The sequence below is a fragment of the Lampris incognitus genome, chromosome 5, assembly GCF_029633865.1.
Source record: "Lampris incognitus isolate fLamInc1 chromosome 5, fLamInc1.hap2, whole genome shotgun sequence".
NCBI lineage: Eukaryota > Metazoa > Chordata > Actinopteri > Lampriformes > Lampridae > Lampris > Lampris incognitus.
The window spans coordinates 23,974,338-23,995,637 of record NC_079215.1 but is presented as its reverse complement, the minus strand read 5'-3'; the positions used below and the strand labels follow the sequence as shown (position 1 = coordinate 23,995,637).

Here is a 21,300-nt window from a genome sequence, read left to right as displayed (position 1 = left end):
ATGAGAATTACAAAGTATACCATCATTCCAATGATGAGGGAGGGGGGTATTTTGTAAACAATATATATATATATAAAAAAAGCTTTTGTTCAAAATCCGAGTAAAATCACATGTTTTCGATTAAGTGGTCAATTCAAGTTAATTCCTATTAGCTGGAATTAATGGATCTCATAATCAGCTTCCCGCCCAAAACTAACAGGTTTGCAAATCAAATGGCGTTCTTGACTTGTTTTGTGACACCTATTAAACAGAGTAGTTTTTAACGCTGTTGGTGGGAAGTGCTTCTTGGCCCTCGTTTAACCCCATAGTATCTCTCTGTGACCGGTTTAATTTCTAACACCGCCCTCAAGCGGATGTTGTTTTTCATTGTCATTTTTCATTGTCCATCCTCCCATTCCTTGATCATCGATCCATTATCCGAGTTTTTCCACCATCTTGTACCTTCCATGTTTATTATCAGAAAGCAGCCGCAGAGATGAAAATCTAAAATGGGTAGATCATATAGCGTCAACTGTTTCCAGAGTCCCGGGTTGACATTCACAGGTTTTACAAATGTGTAATTAGCTTGGAAACATTAATTCTAGATTTTCTCTGGCCATGACGTGCATCGTCTGTTGAATTAAAATGGTTAAAAAGGAAACCAATTTCTGTTGACCACGTGTCGGCAACTAAATAAATTGATTCGTTTTCATTGTTTTTATTCAAAACTTTGTGTCCACGAGGTAGCGAGGTTTCCCCTTTATCTGAGATTTGCTAGTCAAGAACGATTGTGCTGCAGGGGTGATGGCGGTCTTGGAAGGGGTCATGACAGCGAGCGTTTCCTGTTCCTGGGAAATAGATACCGCGTTTGTGAACAGGACACCTTTCCTGGCACTACAAACCTGAAAACAAACATTCTCACGAACGATTTCTTCCAAGATACAAAATCTTGCAGCGGTTACCCTTGACAGCGCAAATGGGCAATAAATGGCTCACGCAACGAAAGTTAGAGCTCGTACCTAAAAATACAACATATATGCCCAAAGTTAAAAGCAACGCTTTAGAATGTGTGTGTGTGTGTGTGTGTGGCGGGGGGTTGCCTATATTCCTGGAGTAACTCAGCCTGGGACACACCTGTTGAATGGATTTTGAGAGGAATATTCAAGCACGGATTTAGTAGTCCGGCTCCCATTGATAATCCATTCCATGTCTCTTCGGTTACCCAGATTCCATGTTCTGACAGCCACGGAGCAGGCGAGGGCCCTTTACCGTGAAACTCACGTTGCAACTTTGTATGACTCGTTGTGTGTTTTGGTTCCCCGACAGAAAACCGAAAACATGGCAGACTACCGGGATGACAATGGAGCTCGCGCTCTGCTGGCTTTGCAATCTGCGCCGTGCAGTCCCGTGCGTGTCGGGGTAAATTCGCACTCGTACCAGCCCCCCCTCACCCTCTCAGATGCCCCGGTCATGGCAGCCCACGACGATGGCATCCCCTCCGGACGACTCGTGTCCCTTCCGCAGGCCTTAGCTAAACTCGAGGGCCGGGACTTTGAGTTTGTTATGCGCCAGAGAACAGTCACCGTAGGCCGGAACTCGTCCCACGGGTCCGTGGACATCAACATGGGTCACTCCAGCTTCATTTCGCGTCGCCACCTACAAATCAGCTACGACGAGTCGGGCGGCTTCTTCCTGCGCTGTCTGGGCAAGAACGGCGTTTTCGTCGATGGGGTGTTTCAGCGACGAGGGGCACCGCCGCTTCTGCTGCCCCGAGAGTGAGTCCCCGATTAGCTAGCACCGAAATTAAATTTGTAATGGAAAACACGCGTCTCGGAAAGTTTCTAGCTAAGAGGCGTTACACTTGCTAATTACCTTGCTAGCTACATTTGCCCTGCTAACACCGCTAGCTAGCCAGCTAGCGACGTTAAAAGTGCTAGCTGCTTGACATTTGGCAGGAAGACGTTCAGTCTTTCACACCGTAATGCTTTTGAGACTTATATGTAATTGGTCAGTATAGCAAAACAAAAACAAAACAACAAAAATAAAAACCCAATATGTTGAAAGAACGATTAAAATGAGTTTTTAAGGTACTGGGACGACCCTGCCGATCGGCGTGTCGCCGTCGTGTAAACACGTAATGTAAACAAACGCACCCTTGACAAGCTTACCTGCCCCATGTTTGGAAGCTTGGTAGGCAAGTGAGGCAACTGAAACGAACAATGACTTTCAATGCCATATGGACACATTGTAGACATGCAGAAATGTTGTCAACAATTCATTACTGTCAAACACCCGTTGGGTTATTGTGTCAACGCACAAAATTAAGTCTAATTATTTTAGCCTACTGTGTGTGTGTGGGGGGGGGGGTGCAAGGGGCCGTGCCCTTGTGTCATTTGATTGGCTGTCATCTCTGTTTGGGGGCGTGTAAAGCTTCGATCAGGAAGTACAGGTTGACATCGCTCCAGATGCACATGGTGCGAACAGAAGACACCAAAGCAGTGATCATTTTCACAACTGAACCCGTGTTTATTTTGGCCATATCATATCTTGTTCGTGAGGAACATTTATAATTTATTTAGTGCATTGCTTACCAGGTTTGTTGTGATCTTGTTTTGGTTTGGTCATGACAATATGTTTAGACTGCCACTGGAAAAGCACTTCATTACTTTGCAAATGATGACCACCACATTCTCAGATATGCCCAATGCAGAGCAATAGCCTAATGTTAGGTAATTTTCTGCCAGAGTAAATAATTTGTTGGTTTATAGGAATGGCGAATGCAGCATTTAAGTAGAAGACAAATAGAAGGATGGTTTCTATTTTCATCTTGCTAATTGATTGCCCCTAAATATAGTAGCATTAAATGTATGTTTGGCTTCAAAATGTGTTTCAGATTCAATGATGTTTAATGACATTGTTTCAACGTGACAAGAATTACGTGCAGGGTTAATTTTTTCATTGTTTGATATATTGTGTGAGGTCTGCTGAATCCTTCAACCAAATTTAAATTCAAGATTGATTGATTTTTTAATACCTTTTATTACTTTAAATGTGACAGTGATTTGGTTTGAATATAGTCTAATCTCATGTTGAGACCTGCTTGAAAGGAGGAACTGGAACTTAATTAGTATTTCTTTAAATTTAGACCAGCGTCAACCATAATTCAAGCCTATTTTCATCCACCAAAAGTCAGGTGTTCTTTGTAGATTTTACAGTTACATTATAAAGGTGTGTATTCAAACAGGCTATGTAGCTGGTCTAAAAAGAGTCTTTACTCAAAGTCTATCCTTTAATTTTCAAAATCGTGGATTCAGATTGCAGAACTACTTTTCTTTGTTCATTCAAGATAAAGCTTACCTATAACCTGGAAAACCACTATAATTGATTTCCATTTTGGGGGAAATAGACCTTTTTTGTTTACCTTGCAATGTTTTTCTGCCTCTTCTCTGGCTGATTGTCACATCTTTTCTTTTCTGACCCCATTCTCTTGCTTTCTGTCTCCATCTCTTAAACCTCACCTCTTTCCCTCATTCCACTTACTCAAACTCCCATTTTTTTCATGCTACATATCTTCTCCATTCTGATTTCTTTTCCTCAAACATCTTTCTCATCCTGCACCTTTTTTCACCCGTTCTGTTTTCCTCATGCATTTTTCGTTTTGCCATGTCTCCCTCTTGCTGTAGGTGTGTGTTTCGTTTTCCCAGTACGGTAATTAAGATCCAGTTTGTGTCGCTCCTGGAGGCTGAGGAGCCAAGAGAGAAGGAGCAGATCTCTCCTCCTCCTCTCCCACTCCTCCCACACATCTCCCCTCTCAAAATTAGCATTCCCACAATGCAACAGCATGAAGACCACCTGAGGACCTTTGGCTCCCCGCTGCCCTCTCCCACAGGCACCATTAGGTAGGGGTGGACAGACACGCATATAACAACCTGTGCACAGATGCATTCAGACAGTACATTGTGCAATATATTCTTAGACCTGTTAAAAATTCCTAGGAATTGGCATGTAGGAATATATCAGAATATAAGTAAACCAACCCTGTAATGCATTTTTAGTTGTTATTTATGTGTTTAGATATGGCAGGACAATGGTATTATGCTTTGTAATCAAATTTATTTATTGGATGACTTATTTCTTCAAACATAGGAATAATAACCATTTTATAGAAACTTATCACTTGAAAGTGATTTAACATCATGTTTATTGACATTGTCTTTTATATTAAAAAGTGTCGTCATCAACTCATTAACTGAGCCAAAGCAATGCTTCTTTTTTGCCTGTAGGTTAGAAGGCCTCTTGTTTTTGTTTGTCAAAACATGTCAACATACAAGAACCAGAGTGAAATGAGCTAGACATAACTTGATATAACAATGTGTACAGCCACTAAATGGTTAATTCAGATTGCACAAACACCGTTATCATAGGATGATTTACTTTTAAAGACTACATTGCTATTTAAAGACAAAAAATGGCACTTGTGTTCATTCCAGTGTATTAAAATGGATAGAAATTTCTCACTAGCTACCATTTTGTATTTTTGTACTGAATTGCACATTGTCTTGGTCTGTGTATGTGTGTCTGAATTTTTGTGTTGTCATTTGTCTTGTGTTGTCATTTGTCTGCACATCTTGCAGATGTTCTGTGATTGTCCAGTGTGCGTGAATGACAAATACAGTGGTGCGTGTGCCCTCTGGTGGCTCCAATTTGTTCTTACACTATGCACGTCTAACCATGTGAGCTTGTGTGTACATACCTTTTATGGTCTGGCTGCAGCTTCCAGCAATCTGATTGGCTATTAAGCAGATTGTTTTGCCGCTAGGCTTTTTTTCCGTCCATTCGTGGTTTCCTTTCAGAGCCCCTACCCCTCATACTCAACCCTCAGCTCCTCTCTATGGCACACGCGCGCGCGCGCGCGCGCACACACACACACACACACACACACACACACACACACAAACAAGACATCTCCCAACACTTTTACTGGGGCCTGATAATATAGCAAGATAATCGCTTTAAAAGCACCCTCATACACAAGAATATATATTGTGTATGTGCACATGTTCACACTGACACCGAACACACCAACAAGTGGATCATCACATAGTGTTGAGTCACTTGACTTGTTGGACAAGTTAAGAAAAATGTAAGCAACCTTTTTCCCTGACAACATTTACAAATACTCAGATTGACCTCAGAGAGTCAAGGCACAGTGTTCACATGGTGACATGTGAATAAAAGACATCCTTAAATTAATCTTGAAAATGGGCATTTATTGTTTTGATTGGTAAAATGACATATGGGCCACCAGTTAGTAAGTGAAATTTAGGATTGCCAGTGCTGTTTTGTCGGCAACCGATGAACTGAATTTCAGTTGTTATGTTAATATCTGTTGATAGAGATACTCTGCAAGCTTGATCCATCATATCCGCTTGTTGGCAACAACAACTTCGCTGCTTCAAACTCACTATTTACCTTTTTTTCCCAACATTTCGTTACAATGGTGAAGATAAAATGCCATGCTGTGTATCTTTTTTTTGGGGGGGGGGTAGGTCCTGTCCAACACTAAACATTAAAATGAGCAAATACAAAAGCATTTATGATTTAGAGATTATGGATTAGTTTTTATTTTGGTTTATATGGCTTTTTTTTACGCATGTAAACCTTCAGGATAGAAGTTTTAAATTTACCCAGTTCCTTCCCTGGGTTAGGCTTCAGCAAAATGGTGCCCATATTCAAGTTCACCTAGCCAAAACATAAATGCTTTTTTCTTTCGCTCTCTCTTGTTTCATCCTACACATTCTGCCTTTCATTCTATGCCTCTGTAGATGAATAAATAACACTAACCCTTCCAGAAACCTTGATTTACTATACAAACAGAAGCAAGGGTATGTTGTGCTAATGTTGGTAATGTGTGTGATTATATAACATGTCACTGTTTTTTGTGTGTTCTCACTGAACAGCAATATATGGAACCCAGTTAAAATTTAACCTAGATCAAGGAATTATATGTGTTTGTGCATGGACATGTGTGTGTGTGTGTGTGTGTGTGTGTGTGTGTGTGTGTGTGTGTGTGCACGCGTGCACAGGTGTTGGTCTGTTTGCTCTGTGATCGATTACATAATATGCATAGCAAAAATGACAGACATATGACTGAACAATTGTGACCTGCTTGGATTTATTTGTATTTATGTTGAGATTTTCGAGTGCCTAAAATTGTTAGTTTAATTTTTAATGTTAAAAAACACTTGGTTTGCCATGTTATAGGTGTTGCTGAAGTTCTAGCAAGATGTATTTCGAAGTCAAAACTGCACAAGAACATGTATTTCCATTTAGGTTATGAAATATACCTACTTTATAATGCCCTCTACCTCAGAAAGAAGCTGACATTGTTTGGATTTCCAAATCAGACTAACTTGAGAAAGCTCTGATGTGTATACTTACACAGTAGTTATTAAAAAAAAAAAGAAGAAAAAAAGACATGCATGTTAGGGTTAATACTCCTGTCTGTGCCCCTGACCAAGGCAATGGAAAGAAGAACTGGAGTTGGTCCCCGGGTGCTGCAGCTGCCCACTGCTCCTATACAATAGGATGGGTTAAATGCAGAGAACAAATTCATTGTAAGAATACAATTCATTGTAAGAATACAATGTCAAATAAAGTGGCTTTCTTTCTTTCTCTTATTATTATTTACAAAAGGGGAGATATAGCTGGTTTATTTTGGGCCCTTTAGGACACTGTTAGCAGCAATGCTTATAAAGTTGCCATAAACCATCAATTCGAGTCATTAATATAGATACTGTAATCCCATTCACAGTGTTCCAAACTCCTGCCCTGCCAGTCCACGAGGTGCAGGGTCATCAGGGTATCGTTATGGACGCAACGTGACCTCTGACCTCCAGTTGGCAGCCGAGTATGCTGCCAAGGCTGTCTCTGAGCAGAGACGAGGTACTGCTGAGCAACGCAGCACCGGCACTGAGCAGCGAGGGGAGTCCACTGGTGATGATAGTCCGAAGGTAGCATGTGGTGCATTTTAAACAGCTAAATGCATGTAAAAAAAAAAACCTTTACATCTGGTATTAACTATAGTTCTGGGTGATATGATTGTTGCGGATAGAGCAAAAATGGCTGAAATTGGGGGGTCTTGGTGACTCATTTAACTAAGCTTGAATTTTCTCAGATAACAAAGTAAGCATTTCTCAAAAAAATATTGATTTAAAAAGACTCACTAAAAAAATCAACTGAAATGCTTCCAGCGGTAGTTGGAAACAAAATTGGCAACGTTCACAACTGAGTTTGAAATGCAAGAAATCTCAATAAACATATAACTATGTAAACAGAAATAAACATTTGTTTATGGTTCTAATCAAGAAGTGCATGCAAAAAATAGTGTAATAATTATATCTAGTGTAATGTAACATGGTAGTAATAATAAAACAGTCAACCAACTTTCATTTTTGACCAGCCAAGTTAGACATTTTTGCCTCGATTCTTTTCCAGCACTGTGCTCAGTTGGTTAAAAATGAATTTGGTCATGAACGGAAATTTCATTTTTTTGTAAATCAATTGGGCAAAATTTGGCTCATATTTTTAGTAGGTGGGAAAAATGCCTTCTTCAGTCTATATTCTATGTCTGGCACACATGATTAATATGGCTAGTTCACTTTTATCTCTTATGTCAAGATAACTACTATTTAGTAATCCAACTACTACATGGATTGCAAATAAACGTGGAACAGGTGAACATTTGCAAATGAACTGATTTCAAAGATGTGTTAGAAATAATTTTCAGTACCATGAAAAGAATAAATGTAAACTTTATAAGAAATTCTTGTTTTAGAAATAATTGTTTAAAGCTAGTTACCCATTTGCAAGAGCCAAACACCTAATATGGGCAACCGAGAGTGTAATTGGGCAACCAGATTTGGGAAATTGGTTGCTCAGATTACAATCACATGTACATTTCATATGTCCATGCCTGAACTGACTGCTTGTATACTCACATATTTTTCAGAAATAGGCTGTGGGGATACACCACTTATCTAAAAAAAAGACTGGATCGAGCAACTCGCAATATGAAGTGAAGCTGGCATGGGCGTCTTGGCGGCCATCTTAGGTAGACCAAGAAGCGATCAAATTGCATTAGAATTGCCAGCTAAAATGTTAAGTTGCAGCGCATACCAGTGCTCTAACCGCACAGGGTCAAAAAAAAGTGGCAATTCAGTTAATATAACATTTCACTAGTAAGTAACCTTTTTTATTTGACTCTTGCATTTAAGGTGCCGTAGCAACTGCTGTTTTAAGATGCCTTGATTTGTCAAAATGTTTTTCCCGAGCTGGCTCCTCAGACGAGTGAGTGAAAGAATGACACAGAGCATGCCGCTCGCAAGGGAGAGAGCGGTGCGTCCTGGCTTCATCAGGCCGTCGCTCGCCATCGCTGACAAAACTTCTAAATGTAAATGTAAGATCATGATTGCAGAACATGAGAATATTAGACTGTTGTTTACAAACAACAGACTCATTGGAAAGTTTAATAGTCTTGCATAGGTGATCGTAAAGTAGCCTAGTATACTGTCATTTTCTTAGGTAGCGAGCTAGCGTGTTGCAGCGATGGCGAGCAACGGCCTGATGAAGCCAGGACGCACCGCTCTCTCCCTTGCAAGCGGCATGCTCTGTGTCATTCTTTCACGCACTCGTCTGAGGAGCCAGCTCGGGAAAAACATTTTGACAAATCAAGGCATCTTAAAACAGCAGTTGCTATGGCATCAAGAATGCAAGAGTAAAATAAAAAAGGGTACTTACTTGTGAAATGTTATATTATCTGAATTGCCACTTTGTTTCGACCCTGTGCGGTTAGAGCACTTGTATGCGCCGCAACTCGGCATTTTAGCTGGCAATTCTAATGCAATTTGATCGCTTTTTGGTCTACCTAAGATGGTGCCGATCAAGTTCAATTGGCCTTCATAAATTGGTGGCACGGAATTATGGGTTGCATGATCCAGTCTTTTTTTTTTTAGATCAGTGGGATACACACGGCTGGGAACAAGTGATTACTTAGCTTTTATTAGATGTAAATATTTTGACACATGCTGCAATCTGCCATCTGCTATTTTTGACAAGAAGGAGGGAAGGTGATGCATTGTGTACAGTAGAGATACACTGTAATGTCGTGCTTCAATATAGTTTATAAAAACCCATGATGCAGTCTGGATACATGACGCATGTTAATGGCAGGTGTGAGGGGTGCCAACTGTTAAATGATGTCTTTAAAGAAAATGTTGAATTGTTGGAAGTTGCACAAATGATTTCTTTCTTTCTTTCTCTCTCTCTCTCTCTCTCTCTCTCTCTCTCTCTCTCTCTCTCTCTCTCTCTCTCTCTCTCTCTCTCTCTCTCTCTCTCTCTCTCTCTCTCTCTTCGCTCTCTCTCTCTCTTTTTTTTTGCATGTGATTTAAATGCTTTGTCTAGGATGAGTCAAAGCCTCCTTACTCCTATGCCCAGTTGATAGTCCAGGCCATCTCCTCAGCACCAGACAGGCAGCTCACTCTCAGTGGCATCTACTCTCATATTACCAAACACTACCCCTACTACCGGACTGCAGACAAGGGCTGGCAGGTAAGACCAGTCAGTCAGATAGAGCGGGTGAAGTATCAAAATGAAAAACAGTACCTGGGGAGCGATAGTGATGGGTCCAGAAAGGCATTGTTGACCGTCAGTCAAAATTAGTATGTTAAAATAAACTAAGTATTGACACCATTGTCATTTGCCTTCCGAAATTCATTCCGGAATCAAAGTCATTTGCCTTCCGGAAGCAGAAGGAAAGGTCTTCCGCTTCCGATGTGGGAAGATGGCGGCGCGAATTTACATTTGCAGCGGCCTCATCCAGTACCAGTGTGGGAAGATGGCAGCGCGAATTCACATTTGTGGCGGCCTCACCCAGTACCATCCATGCAGTATCTTTGTCGATGTCTGCATCTAAGTTTTGTCTTTGTTTGATGGCTGGGACAGCATGGTCTGCTGCATTCTGTGGGCCCAGGGACCACGGCCTTGCCCGGAACTGCGCCCGAGGAGGTAACACCGAGGGCGGTCTGACAGGACGCGGAAGCAGGGGAGGCTAAGCTAACTGCTAGCCCACGCAGACCGGCAGTTCCGGTAACACTGAGGGTGGTCTGGTGGTGGCCTCACCTGGCGTTGACTGTGGTATTTTTGATGTCGTCGTGTGGAGTGCGGGGAGGTGTGTCGAGGGTGTCTGGCTGGGAGAGCTGGCACTGGATCAGCTGGGAGAGCTTTGTCTGCTTCGTCCGCTCTGCTGCTAGTTTGCTGTAAAACTTTGACAGCCAGTTTTAAGCAATCATATGCTGGGATGAACTTAACATTTTAAGTAGGCTGAAAGGCTATATTAGGCTACCACTGGAAAAAATAAAAAAATTAACTTGATGTTAAGTTGTGTCATCAAACTTTTTGAACGGTTTAAACAAAACTGGTCAGTAACATGGAAATGCCCACAAGCGGGCAGGCAGAGGACATGATGGCGATGCCAAGTGAATTCTTCGCATGCCAGCTTCCATTGACTTTGTATTGGGCATGGGCATTTTTCACAAAAGAGATGATGGGATATCTTGCGATGCAAATCAAGCTTGCTGCGTTAAGAAAGGAGTCGGACAAAAGTTGATGTTCAGTTAACTCTATGCAAATATGGCCGTAGTTTGCTGTGTGGTTGGCCATTTGCTGGCAGCCATACTAACATGTACCCTAGCTCTGCTAAATGACAGAAGCTAAGCAGGTGTGGGCTTGGCCAGTACTTGGATGGGAGACCTCCCGGGAAAACCGAGTTGCTGCTGGAAGTAGTGTTGGTGGGCCAGTAAGAGGCAGTCTTCCCTCTGGTCCTAATAAAAACAACAAATATCAAATCCCAATGCCCCAGTGCAGTGACGGGGACACTGTGCTGTAGGAGATGCCGTCCTTCGGATGAGATGTTAAACTGAGGTCCTGACTCATTGTGGTCATTAAAGATCCCATGGCACTTATCACAAAGAGTAGGGGGTTCCCCAGTGTCCTGGCAAAATTCCCAACCTTGCTGTCTCCATCTGGCCACCTAATCATCCCCCCATGTAATTGGCTCAGTGATTCTTCCTTCTCCACCTCAAGCTGATGTGTGGTGAGCGTTCTGGTGCAAAATGGCTGCCGTGCATCACCCAGGTGGGTGCTACACATGGACTAAGAGTCCAATGGCAACTCGGACTGGGAGGAATCTGGGTGTGATCCTGGACGACCAACTGTCGTTTGCTGCAAACGTTGCATCGGTTGCTCGCTCCTGCACATTTCGCCTCTATAACATCAGGAGGATTCGACCATTCCTCACCAACGAGGTGGCACAGGTGCTCATCCAGGCTCTGGTCATCTCCCGGCTGGACTATGGCAACTCCCTCCTTGCTGGTGCCCCAGCATCAGCCATCAGACCTCTTGAGCTTGTTCAGAAAGCTGCACCGTGTCTGGTGTTCAACTGCCCTAAATTCTCCCACACAACCCCCCCTTCTCATGTCCCTATACTGGCTTCCAGTAGCTGCTCGCATCCAGATTAAGACTCTGGTACTAGCCTGCAGGGCAGTGAAAGGAACAGCTCCTTCCTATCTCCAGACCATGGTCAAGCTCTACACCCACACCTGACCATTTCGCTCTGCTGCCTTGGGACGCCTGGTTGCCCCGTCGCTCAGAAGCCCCTACTACCTATCGACCCGGTCACGGCTCTTTTCTGTCCTGGCCCCACAGTGGTGGAATGAACTCCCCACTGATGTCAGGACAGCGGAGTCGCTGCCCATCTTTTGGTGCAGGTTGAAAACTCACCTCTTCAAGAACTACTACCCTGTTACTTGCTCTTAGCACTTATTGTATTCACTCATTTAAAAAAAAAATCTTTCTTGTGCTTTTACTTCAGCACTGGTTTTGCTCTTAGGTGCTTGTTTAGAGAGAACATGCACTTATGACCTCTGATGACTAGTAGTTCTCCTGATTTCCTATGTTAAATGCACTTATTGTAAGTTGCTTTGGATAAAACCATCAGCTAAATGACTGTAATGTAATGTAATTTTACTTCATGCACTTGCGTACATAAAATCAAACAAAATGCCATTTCCCCCAGCCCACAGAAGTACAATACAAAGACAATAAATAACGCATTCAAAAACTACAAGAACACACATACCCAAACTAACACATATATCCAAACTATACAAAAAATCATTGTCCAAGTGAATGAATGCCAGCCAGGATGACTGTCAGAACCGCCGGTCTGCGTGGGTTAGCAGTTAGCTTAGCCTGCCCCGCTTCTGCATCCTGTCAGACCGCCCTCAGCGTTTTCTCCTCGGGGCAACTCCAGGCAGGGGCCGTGGTCCCCGGGCCCACCTGACGAAGCAGACCAAGCTCTCTCAGCCGATCCAGCACCAGCTCTCCCAGCCAGACACCCTCGACACACCTCCCCACACTCCTCATGACGACATCAAAAACACCACAGTCCGCATCAGGTGAGGCCACCGCCAGACCGCCCTCGTTGTTATCGGAATTGGGAACTGCCAGTGTGCATGGGCTAGCAGTTAGCTTAGCCTGCCCCGCTCTCCCAGCCTATCCAGTGCCAGCTCTCACAGCAACCAAACAAAGACAAAACTTAGACGCAGACGTGGACAAAGACATCGCATGCGTGGTGCTGGGTGTGGCAGCCGCAAATTTGAATTCGCACTGCCATCTTCCGACACCGGCATTTGGTGAGGCCACTGCAAACACGGATTCGCACAGCCATCTTCCCACACCGGAAGCAGAAGGTCTTATATATATAACAAGCGGCTGTTAAAGAAAGCACAATCCATCCTGTCTGACCGCACCCACCCCCTGCACCTAGAGTTTCAGACCTTGCGTTCTGGTTCCCACTTCAAATACCCATCAGTCAAACCCAATAGATACAAACACTCCTTCATTCCTTCAGCCATTTCACTGCTAAACTCCAATAGTAAGAGGTAATACCAGCTCGACCTTGATAAACACTTAACACTGTTTATTGTTGCATCTAAAACTCATTCAAATAAGAAAATTGTGGGGCATCCGAGTAGCATAGTGGGTTATTCCATTGCTTACCAACACGGGGAAGGCAGTTCGAACCCCCGTGTTACCTCTGGCTTGGTCGGGCGTCCCTACAGACACAATTGGCCGTGTTTACGGATGGGAAGCCGGATGTGGGTATGTGTCCTGGTCGCTGCACTAGCGCCTCCTCTGGTCGGTCGGGGTTCCTGTTCAGGAGGAGGGGGAAGTGGGGGGAATAGCGTGATCCTCCCACGCACTACGTCCCCCTGCTGAAACGCCTCACTGTCCGGTGAAAAGAAGTAGCTGGTGACTCCACATGTATCAGAGGAGGCATGTGGTAGTCTGCAGCCCTCACTGGATCGGCAGAGGGTGTGGAGCAGTGACCGAGATGGCTTGGAAGAGTGGGCTGATTGGCCAGATACAATTGTGGAGAAAAAGGGGGAAGAAAAAAATCCCCCCACCCCCCCCAAAAAATTTAAGAAAACTGCTGCATAAAGTCAAAGCAGTTCAGCAGTACATTACTAGACATGGGATTCTGAAGAGTTGATAAGATGAAAGTTGATCTTATAGACCTGAGAGTGCAATGTAAGGCATCACTGCTGTTGGTCGAGGTAAAAAAAAAAACTCTGCTTTTTATTGTGTTCTTGTTCCTCAGGGAACATCTGATGTACTCAGGGAAAAGTGCAGTAGTCCAGGAGTGCATAACACCTTTGTGAAGTAGAAAAGAAGATTGACATCACTAAAGCAATAACTCGCAACATCGTGTCAATAAACCATAACCAAAGAAGGATGGTCAACACAACAGTGTTAAGCCAAATGGGGTGTGGCTTAGTGCTGTTGTGTTGACCATTTTTCTTTGCTTTACAAAAGTCATATTGTGGGTTAATATCACTTTGCGGGTGGCACAGTGGTTAGCGCGGTTCGCCTCACAATAAAGAAGGTTCTGGGTTCGAGCCCTGGGGTAGTCCAACCTTGGGGGTCATCCCAGTCGTCCTCTGTGTGGCGTTTGCATGTTCTCCCTGTGTCTGCGTGGATTTCCTCCAGGTGCTCCGGTTTCCTCCCACAGTCCAAAGACATGTAAGTTAGGTGAATCGGCCGTACTAAATTGCCCCTAGGTATGAACATGTGTGTGTGTGTGTGTGTGTGTGTTGGTCCTGTGTGATGGCCTGGCGGCCTGTCCAGGGTGTCTCCCTGCCTGTCACCCAATGACTGCTGGGATAGGCTCCAGCATCCCTGTGACCCTGAGAGCAGGATAAGTGGTTCAGATAATGGGTGGACGGATGGATTCTTTTCGTTGACTTTGTTCTCCTCACTACATGTTGTATTTATTTGCCTTATGTGTTCTGTGGAGTGTTTGTGTGTTTAAATGTTGCCGCTGCTACACAACAGTTGCCCCTCTGGGGACAAATAAAACCTACTTGGCTTTACTTGACTTGAAATGGGCCATGCAGTTGCTGAATCATGCTTAATTTCATGTCTACATTGCCTAGTTTAGAATGTAGGATTTGAGAGGGGCGGCATGGTGGCGCAGTGGTTAGCGCAGTCACCTCACAGCAAGAAGGTCCTGGGTTTGAGCCCGGGGTAGTCCAACTTTATTGGGTCATCCCGGGTTGTCCTCTGTGTGGAATTTCCCTGCGTCTGTGTGGGTTTCCTCCAGGGGCTCCAGTTTCCTCCCACAGTCCAAAGACATGTAAGTCAGGTGAATTGGCCATACCAAATTGTACCTAGGAATGAATGGGTGTGTGTGTGTGTGTGTGTGTGCGTGCGTGCGTGCGTGTGCGTGTGTATGCGTGCATGCGTGTGTGTGGGGGCGGGCGGGCGGGCCCTGGGATGACCTGGTGGCCTGTCCAGGATGTCTCCCCATCTGCCTCTCATTGACTGCTAGAATAGGCTCCAGCATCCCAGCGACCCTGAGAGCAGGATAAGCGGTTAAGATAATGGATGGATGTATTTTAGAGGCAGTGATCTGCAGCAGCTGCCCATGACTTGCATATTTTGGAAATCAATCTACTTTATGCAAATTTGGGGGAAGCCAATGTGCGTGCCGCCTCTGGATTCTTGCTCACAAAATGCAACACACATGGGCAATAGACGGTGAATAGGAAACAGTGAAAATCCGCCCCCCTGTGAATGTAGCATTACTGTTTGACTGGGAGATGTTTTGTTCTTTCTTTCCCTTGGCTCCTTGGTTTAAAACAGCTTTTATGTTCTGTACTTGTGAAAGTAATAATATGCTAATTTTTACATGAGTAGCAACATTGACCAAAATGAATAAATTGATAGATTAATAGATTTTTTTTTATGTCATCCAACCTCTACCCCATACCCCAACTGTCCTGTCCAGAATTCAATCAGACACAACCTGTCTCTGAACCGCTACTTCCTTAAAGTGGCCCGCTCCCAGGATGAGCCTGGGAAGGGGAGTTTTTGGCGTGTGGACTCTGCCTCTGAGGGCAAGTTGGTGGAGCAGGCATTCAGGAAAAGACGGCAGAGAGGAGTAGCTTGCTTCAGGACACCCTTCGGACCCCTCTCTTCCAGGTGGGACTGCCAGCATGACACGTCTTATGTTCAACTAGACATGCATACAGATGCGCACACAGAGTCTCTTTTGTTTTGACTGAGCTTCGCCCTTTCCCCCTTCTGCTTCCCCTCCTGGCAATCATGTGATTGGATAGAACAAAGTAAGTCTGATTTAAGACTATTTTTGTAAACAGCAGGCAGTTTAGGAGCTCTACATGTTTGTAGCTGTCACATTTTTTTCATGTGTTCATTGGTGTTTCAAAGGCAATATGAAATTAAATTTAGTTTTTGCTCGTCACAGCATTGTATGTCTGTGATGTATATGGGCTGTCTTGTGTTGTAATTTTTGGGTTAAAGTCATTACAAATAAGGGCAACATTTACATATTACATTTTTTGGCAACATGAGGGCCCCACCTGTCACTGCATTTGCCAGCAGGCATTGTACTGGGTATCATTTTGAGTTGTTGATACCTTATTTACATAGAAACAGTCACAATCTAATATTTAGTGTTTTGTATGCATAAATAATAATCATATTGCGGTGATACACAATTGAGGGTAGATTCACCAGGGGCTGCTGCTCCTTTAAGGCAGACGTTCAGAGTGCTGACGTAGGCACTGCTTAGAGTTTCCGGGGTGGAGCCATGTTTGCAGCAGCCTAGCGGTTAGCTGGTTGCCACGAGAGATTGTGCTGTATCGGTGTCGTTTTGTGTGGCGAGTAAACGGAATTGACTCGACTCGATCTCTCCTCATTCCTGCACTCCCACAATATTATATAATGCTTCTTAAATTGGCATAGCAGCCAGACTGTGTACCAAAAATAGCCACAGACTGTGTGCAGACATTAGTTAGTACAAATAGTGCATTAGCTGAGTTAGCTTTTATAGCTGTCAGCTTGGCTTTGAAACCATCAAATGTCAGGATCAGTTATACAGATATTCAACGGCCAGCTGTTGGTAAATTTGAATCTATACCTTTAGAGTGACAGGTCATGGGTGACGTTCTCTCATCTAATCGGTTTGTGACTGTAGGAATGGGCTGGTGTGATGTGTTGTAGCGTCTGTCTGTTGTTTTTTTTAACTCAGAAAACAAGTGGTTGAACTGTAAGAGGGCTCTTATGTTATTCTCATTTTCCGTACAATAAATGCAGTTAAACCTCAGGAGGCAAAGACTGTCGTTGCCTATTTGAATGTAGTGACAGACCGAAGTATTAGGGTAGGTATTACCCCAAAGTTTGCTTGGAATCAGGTATAAACAAAGTTTTCCCTCTGTCTCCTGACCGTGTTTTGGAGACAACAGGAATTGTAACATAATAAACAGTACAACACCATGTAAGGCCAGATAACTCCACTTCATCAATACTGTTGCAAACAAAGATGGTATCTATAAAATTGCCTTGCAAGTTTTAGTTACAAGAGAGTAAGTTTGTTGACACCGAGCCCCGTCAGCTAAGCTGTCATTCAAAGATGTCTCACTAAATATTTAGTAGGCGCTGTGAACTATGCTATTGGGCTCACAAGCTTTAACGAAACCTCCCCCAAAACAGTTTTGTAGTCTTTTTTTTCCTTTTGAAAATCTTAGAATGAGTTTAAAACTCATGATGACTTAATTGTTAAGTACTAAAGGGAATTCCTATTCATGACCGACTTTCAATGTTACGTTTGGGACGATATATTTTGTATAACCATCAAAAGCTTCCACTCCCCCTTGCCCGCTTTCATTTAATTTGTCTCTTTTTTCCAGGAGTGCGCCAGCCTCCCCAACCCATCAGGGCCTTCTGTCTCCTACCTCCAGTGGGCTACAAACCCCCGAATGTCTGAGCAGAGAGACTTCTCCTATTCCCCATGACCACCATGAGCAGCTTGCTCACAAACTAGCATCTGTACCAGAGTATAGGTACTCTCAGAGTGCCCCAGGTGAGAATTTATGCAGGTGTGCATAAACACTCAAGAAGGTAGTCATACACACAACTAAAAGTAAAAAGTTGTCGTTTGCAACTGTCACTGTCACCAGGTTCTCCAGTCAGTGCCCAACCTGTTATCATGGTCGCACCCCCTCACCCTGCTGCCATGCCCTCAGGCCTAGGAAAAGGCCTTGCCCTAATTCCTGGGGGTGGGGGCCAAGTCCAGCCCCTCCATCTCCTCCAGAGCACCTCACAGCCGTCTGTCACTATGCTGCGGGTGGTTACCAGTGCCCCTCTGTTGTCCAACCATCCCAATGGATACGCCGCCGCCTCTTCCTGCACCACCACCCCAAGCCAGCAGGGAGGAGCAGAGAGCATCAGTGAGCTCAGAGGTACAGGTCCAGGAATGGGTGTTAGTTAGGTGTTAAGAGTGCTTTTTCTTTGTTATGTGGTACCAAATAACAAAGTTAACAGATGTCATCACTTAAAATTATATCCCACACCCCAGTTTTACTTGTTAAAAAACTGAGCTGGATTCTGCAAACTCCATAATTGGGGAATTAACAAACAGTTTTAATTGCAGTCGACTTGCCAAAACCTAACTAATAGTCACTTGTCAGCGTCATGATTATGTCGAGTTTGACTACATTCATATTGATTTCACACTTGTTTATTGCAAACATTAAATTAGACCACAGGTTATAGCATAACTTGCAGTGCTGTTCTTCTGGGATACATTTTATAAAGGAGCTCTGGTACTCCACTGAGGGACTGTTTAGTGTGACTGTAGCTGTGATATTTACAGTCATAACACACTTTTGTTATCTTTTATTATTTATCACCCAAATTTCTCTGATTGATAACTAATTGTTATCCTACTATATTGTTTTGATTGATATTTGATATTTCATGTTTCTCAATATAGGAGGGTGGAGAATGTGTTCAGAATTTGTGCAATGTATGCCCACACATTAGTAGAATGTGTGCATACATATACATCATGTGATTAGTTCTTTGTTGGCACATTTAGATCAGATGTCTGTGTTTCCATCAGAGTCCCAGCAGAACCGTGAACAAGTGATCCAGACCGTGGAAGGAGCAGGGCAGGTTGGCGAGGGGCGGAGCCTAGCCCTAGGTTTACATCAACTGCCTGTTCGTCCCATTGCTCAGAATGGCAAGCATACCACTGCTGTTGTTGCCACAGCAACGAGCCTTGCCAATGCCTATGGTAAAACCTGTAAGATACTTGGCCACCACTGCCATATCCATTCAGAAACTCTTATAGTAATGAGTAAAGATAGGTAGAACACTTTTAATACAAGCAAAAATGAGGCTCCAGGTTACAAACTACCATCTCTCAGTGTTACACTAAGGTTGTATGCACTTTTTGTGTCAAGTATGACCCACCTTTTGAAAACATTAACTTCAGTCGACCTCTTGTGTTTCTTTTCTACTATCTTTCTCTTTTCCAGCCCTGAACAGTCCTCTCCAGATCTTAGCTGCCCAGGCCTCTAGCTCCCCTCCTGTACTGGTGAACAGGCAGGTCACTATGGGAGCTGATGCCCTTGCAGAGCATCCAGGTGAGCCCCAGGCCAAAAGGCCTAAAATAGAAGATGAGAAGGGCCCTGACTCTGCTCAGCCTCAAGTCACATCAGCCCCACAGCCTGTCATTGTTGCCATGACATCACAAACTCATGACCCTAGGAAGTGAAACCTAGGACCCCTAACCAGGTGCCTTAAGGAGAATCTCCTTATCAATCCCTACCTTTCTCCACCTTCTATACTGATCTACCAAGACTGCAGCCAAGATGGCCAAAACAATACTCAAGACATGCTGGATCAAAGCTGAAGGGAATTGGATAATAATCAAAAGAGAGTTTGATGAAAAATTAATTAAAATTGTGAAATCAACTGCAAATAGTAAATCTGACCGGATTTTGCAGCTGTATTTTTAATGTGTCATTCACAGATAACAAAGAGGTAAGTACATTCAGCTTAAATGAGCATTTGAAACACTGGCCACAGTGTGTCTACTTAGATTTATTTTATTTCTGTGAATGGTGCATGGTGATACACCCTCCTCCTCTATCTAATTGTTGAATCAGTCATGTCACTCATAGGCCAAAGAAATCACCCGTCCATCATCTCCAACTTGAGTCACTGCCTGCTCGTAGGAGGGAATTAATAAAACTGGGGAGAGAAGGGAGAATATTTATGTTAAGTGATAGCATTGCCATGACCAGAGCTGACATGAAGAGTGTAGTTTTACACAGTCTGGAAGATTTCATTGAATACCCTGAGGCAAATTTGCAATTTACAATATTGTGCTATACAAATAAATAAAATTGACCATAATGCAAGGGTGCTTTGGCTAGATGTTATGGAAGGGTGTTCAGAGGTTGCAGGAATAGTTTATACCTCAGTCCTCCTTAAGAGCTGCGCACAAGTGAGTAGAGTTACAAGAATGGCGCAAAAAAGTGTCAGCCTTAAGGCCAAACCCAAAATCTCAGGAGCCTCATGATTTCTAATGGCCTTCTTGTTAAGCCACAAGTAAGGACAGCTGTGTATTTGGAGAAGAGGTTGGGCAGATCAGATTCAGGAAAACGATCATGAAATAATGAAGTCTAAACCAGCATTTTCCTTTTTTAAGCTCAGTTCGGTTTGGTTTAGCTGCGTGAAGCCCCTCAGAATAGCTGTAACCCGGACAATTGGTGAGAGCAGGTTGCAGTATTGGAGCAGGTATGGGAAAAATGGGGCAGCTAGGGTGATTGTAATGGAGCTAACCTAATGTAGACAAACTGATTGTTGTTTGTTTTCTGTTTTGTTTTTGTTCTTTCCTTCAGTAGAAGTAGTGGTAGTAGTAGTTGTGGTAGGAGATGGAGCAGCCTGTGTGTACAGTATTGGTATGTTGTAGCCCGTAAAATCATTATAACAATGGTCCTTAAAGCCTTAAATGTTTCTACTTTTTCATTGTCATTGTTTTATTTTAACCATTAGAGACAGCTTTACTGTTTTAGAACGTTAACAGTGTTTGTTTCGGAGTAAATGGTCCACAGCACTACAATGTTGATGATGTTGCATTAGTTGACTTCTGACAGTTTTATCAAGGGAAGGGTGGGACCAACACACGACCATACAAATCTCTCACTTTTTCTTTTATTTTCTATCTGTGTGATCCTCTTACAATCTTTTTTTTTTTCTGTACATGGTTCCCTTCTGAACCTCCCTTGTCCACTTCCCTCCCCTCCTTTCACTACCAGTTCAGTTTTTTGTATCGTCTACTAAGACATGGCGCTATTGGTGATCCACGTCACAGACTTTCTTTAGCACTTCCCATTGTTCATCTCGTTTTTTCACTCTGCCTTTTAGCTTCCCAGTAAGTCGAATCAGTTCATCTGGACACACATGAACTGAATCTCCCACTAAACGTTGTGTGCAGATGAACTGATTCAACTGGCTGGGATTTCCTTTCCTGGATTATTGAGCATGCACCAAGACATGCCTTTTAGCTTCTACCCATGTCCTTTTCAAAGGCCTATGATTTGCTGTCAATCAGTCACAATTTGCGCAAGAATTTTTGTTGCACATTATTTGGAAAAAATGAAAAAAGATGCATAATGATTGTATGCTGCTCTTTCTATCTGCTAAATGAAAAATCTATCACAAGATATTTTTGTCCTATTTTGCAAAAGAAATATTTTGCTAAAAAATATTTTGCTATCTATGAACAGCTGTCATCAAACAAACATTTTGGAAATATAGAAGTATATATGTATTTTTAAATGTTTGTTTTTGTGATTTGTTTAAAAAACGTGTAGCACAAATTAAAAT

General features: G+C 43.2%; 1 protein-coding gene and 1 long non-coding RNA gene across 3 annotated transcripts in view; one reads left to right on the top strand and one right to left on the bottom strand.

Moving 5' to 3' along the window:
- The window catches only part of LOC130112384 (uncharacterized), a 3,663-nt gene extending 1,358 nt beyond the window's left edge, over positions 1 to 2,305 (bottom strand). The window contains exon 1 of the long non-coding RNA XR_008810238.1: positions 2,148 to 2,305. This is a non-coding gene — a long non-coding RNA (uncharacterized LOC130112384). The remainder of the gene's footprint in view (positions 1 to 2,147) is intronic.
- foxk1 (forkhead box K1) lies at positions 1,186 to 21,300 on the top strand. Of its 2 annotated transcripts, XM_056279720.1 has the most exons (9): positions 1,186 to 1,754; positions 3,663 to 3,878; positions 6,794 to 6,992; positions 9,442 to 9,588; positions 15,389 to 15,582; positions 17,310 to 17,482; positions 17,580 to 17,861; positions 18,524 to 18,697; positions 18,942 to 21,300. In XM_056279720.1, the coding sequence occupies exons 1-9, from the start codon at positions 1,186 to 1,188 to the stop codon at positions 19,178 to 19,180; spliced, it is 2,193 nt and encodes a 730-aa protein (XP_056135695.1). In that variant the 3' UTR covers positions 19,181 to 21,300. The 2 variants fall into 2 exon arrangements, with proteins under 2 accessions (XP_056135695.1, XP_056135696.1); XM_056279721.1 differs by lacking the exon at positions 3,663 to 3,878.

What these genes read in the sequence shown, in the direction of transcription:
- foxk1 (XM_056279720.1), top strand. Translation starts at nt 1,186, where the DNA reads ATGTCTCTTCGGTTACCCAGATTCCATGTTCTGACAGCCACGGAGCAG. An exon ending in CCGCTTCTGCTGCCCCGAGA is followed by an intron (nt 1,755 to 3,662) that starts GTGAGTCCCCGA and finishes CTCTTGCTGTAG; the next exon opens with GTGTGTGTTTCGTTTTCCCA. An exon ending in CTGGTGATGATAGTCCGAAG is followed by an intron (nt 6,993 to 9,441) that starts GTAGCATGTGGT and finishes TGCTTTGTCTAG; the next exon opens with GATGAGTCAAAGCCTCCTTA.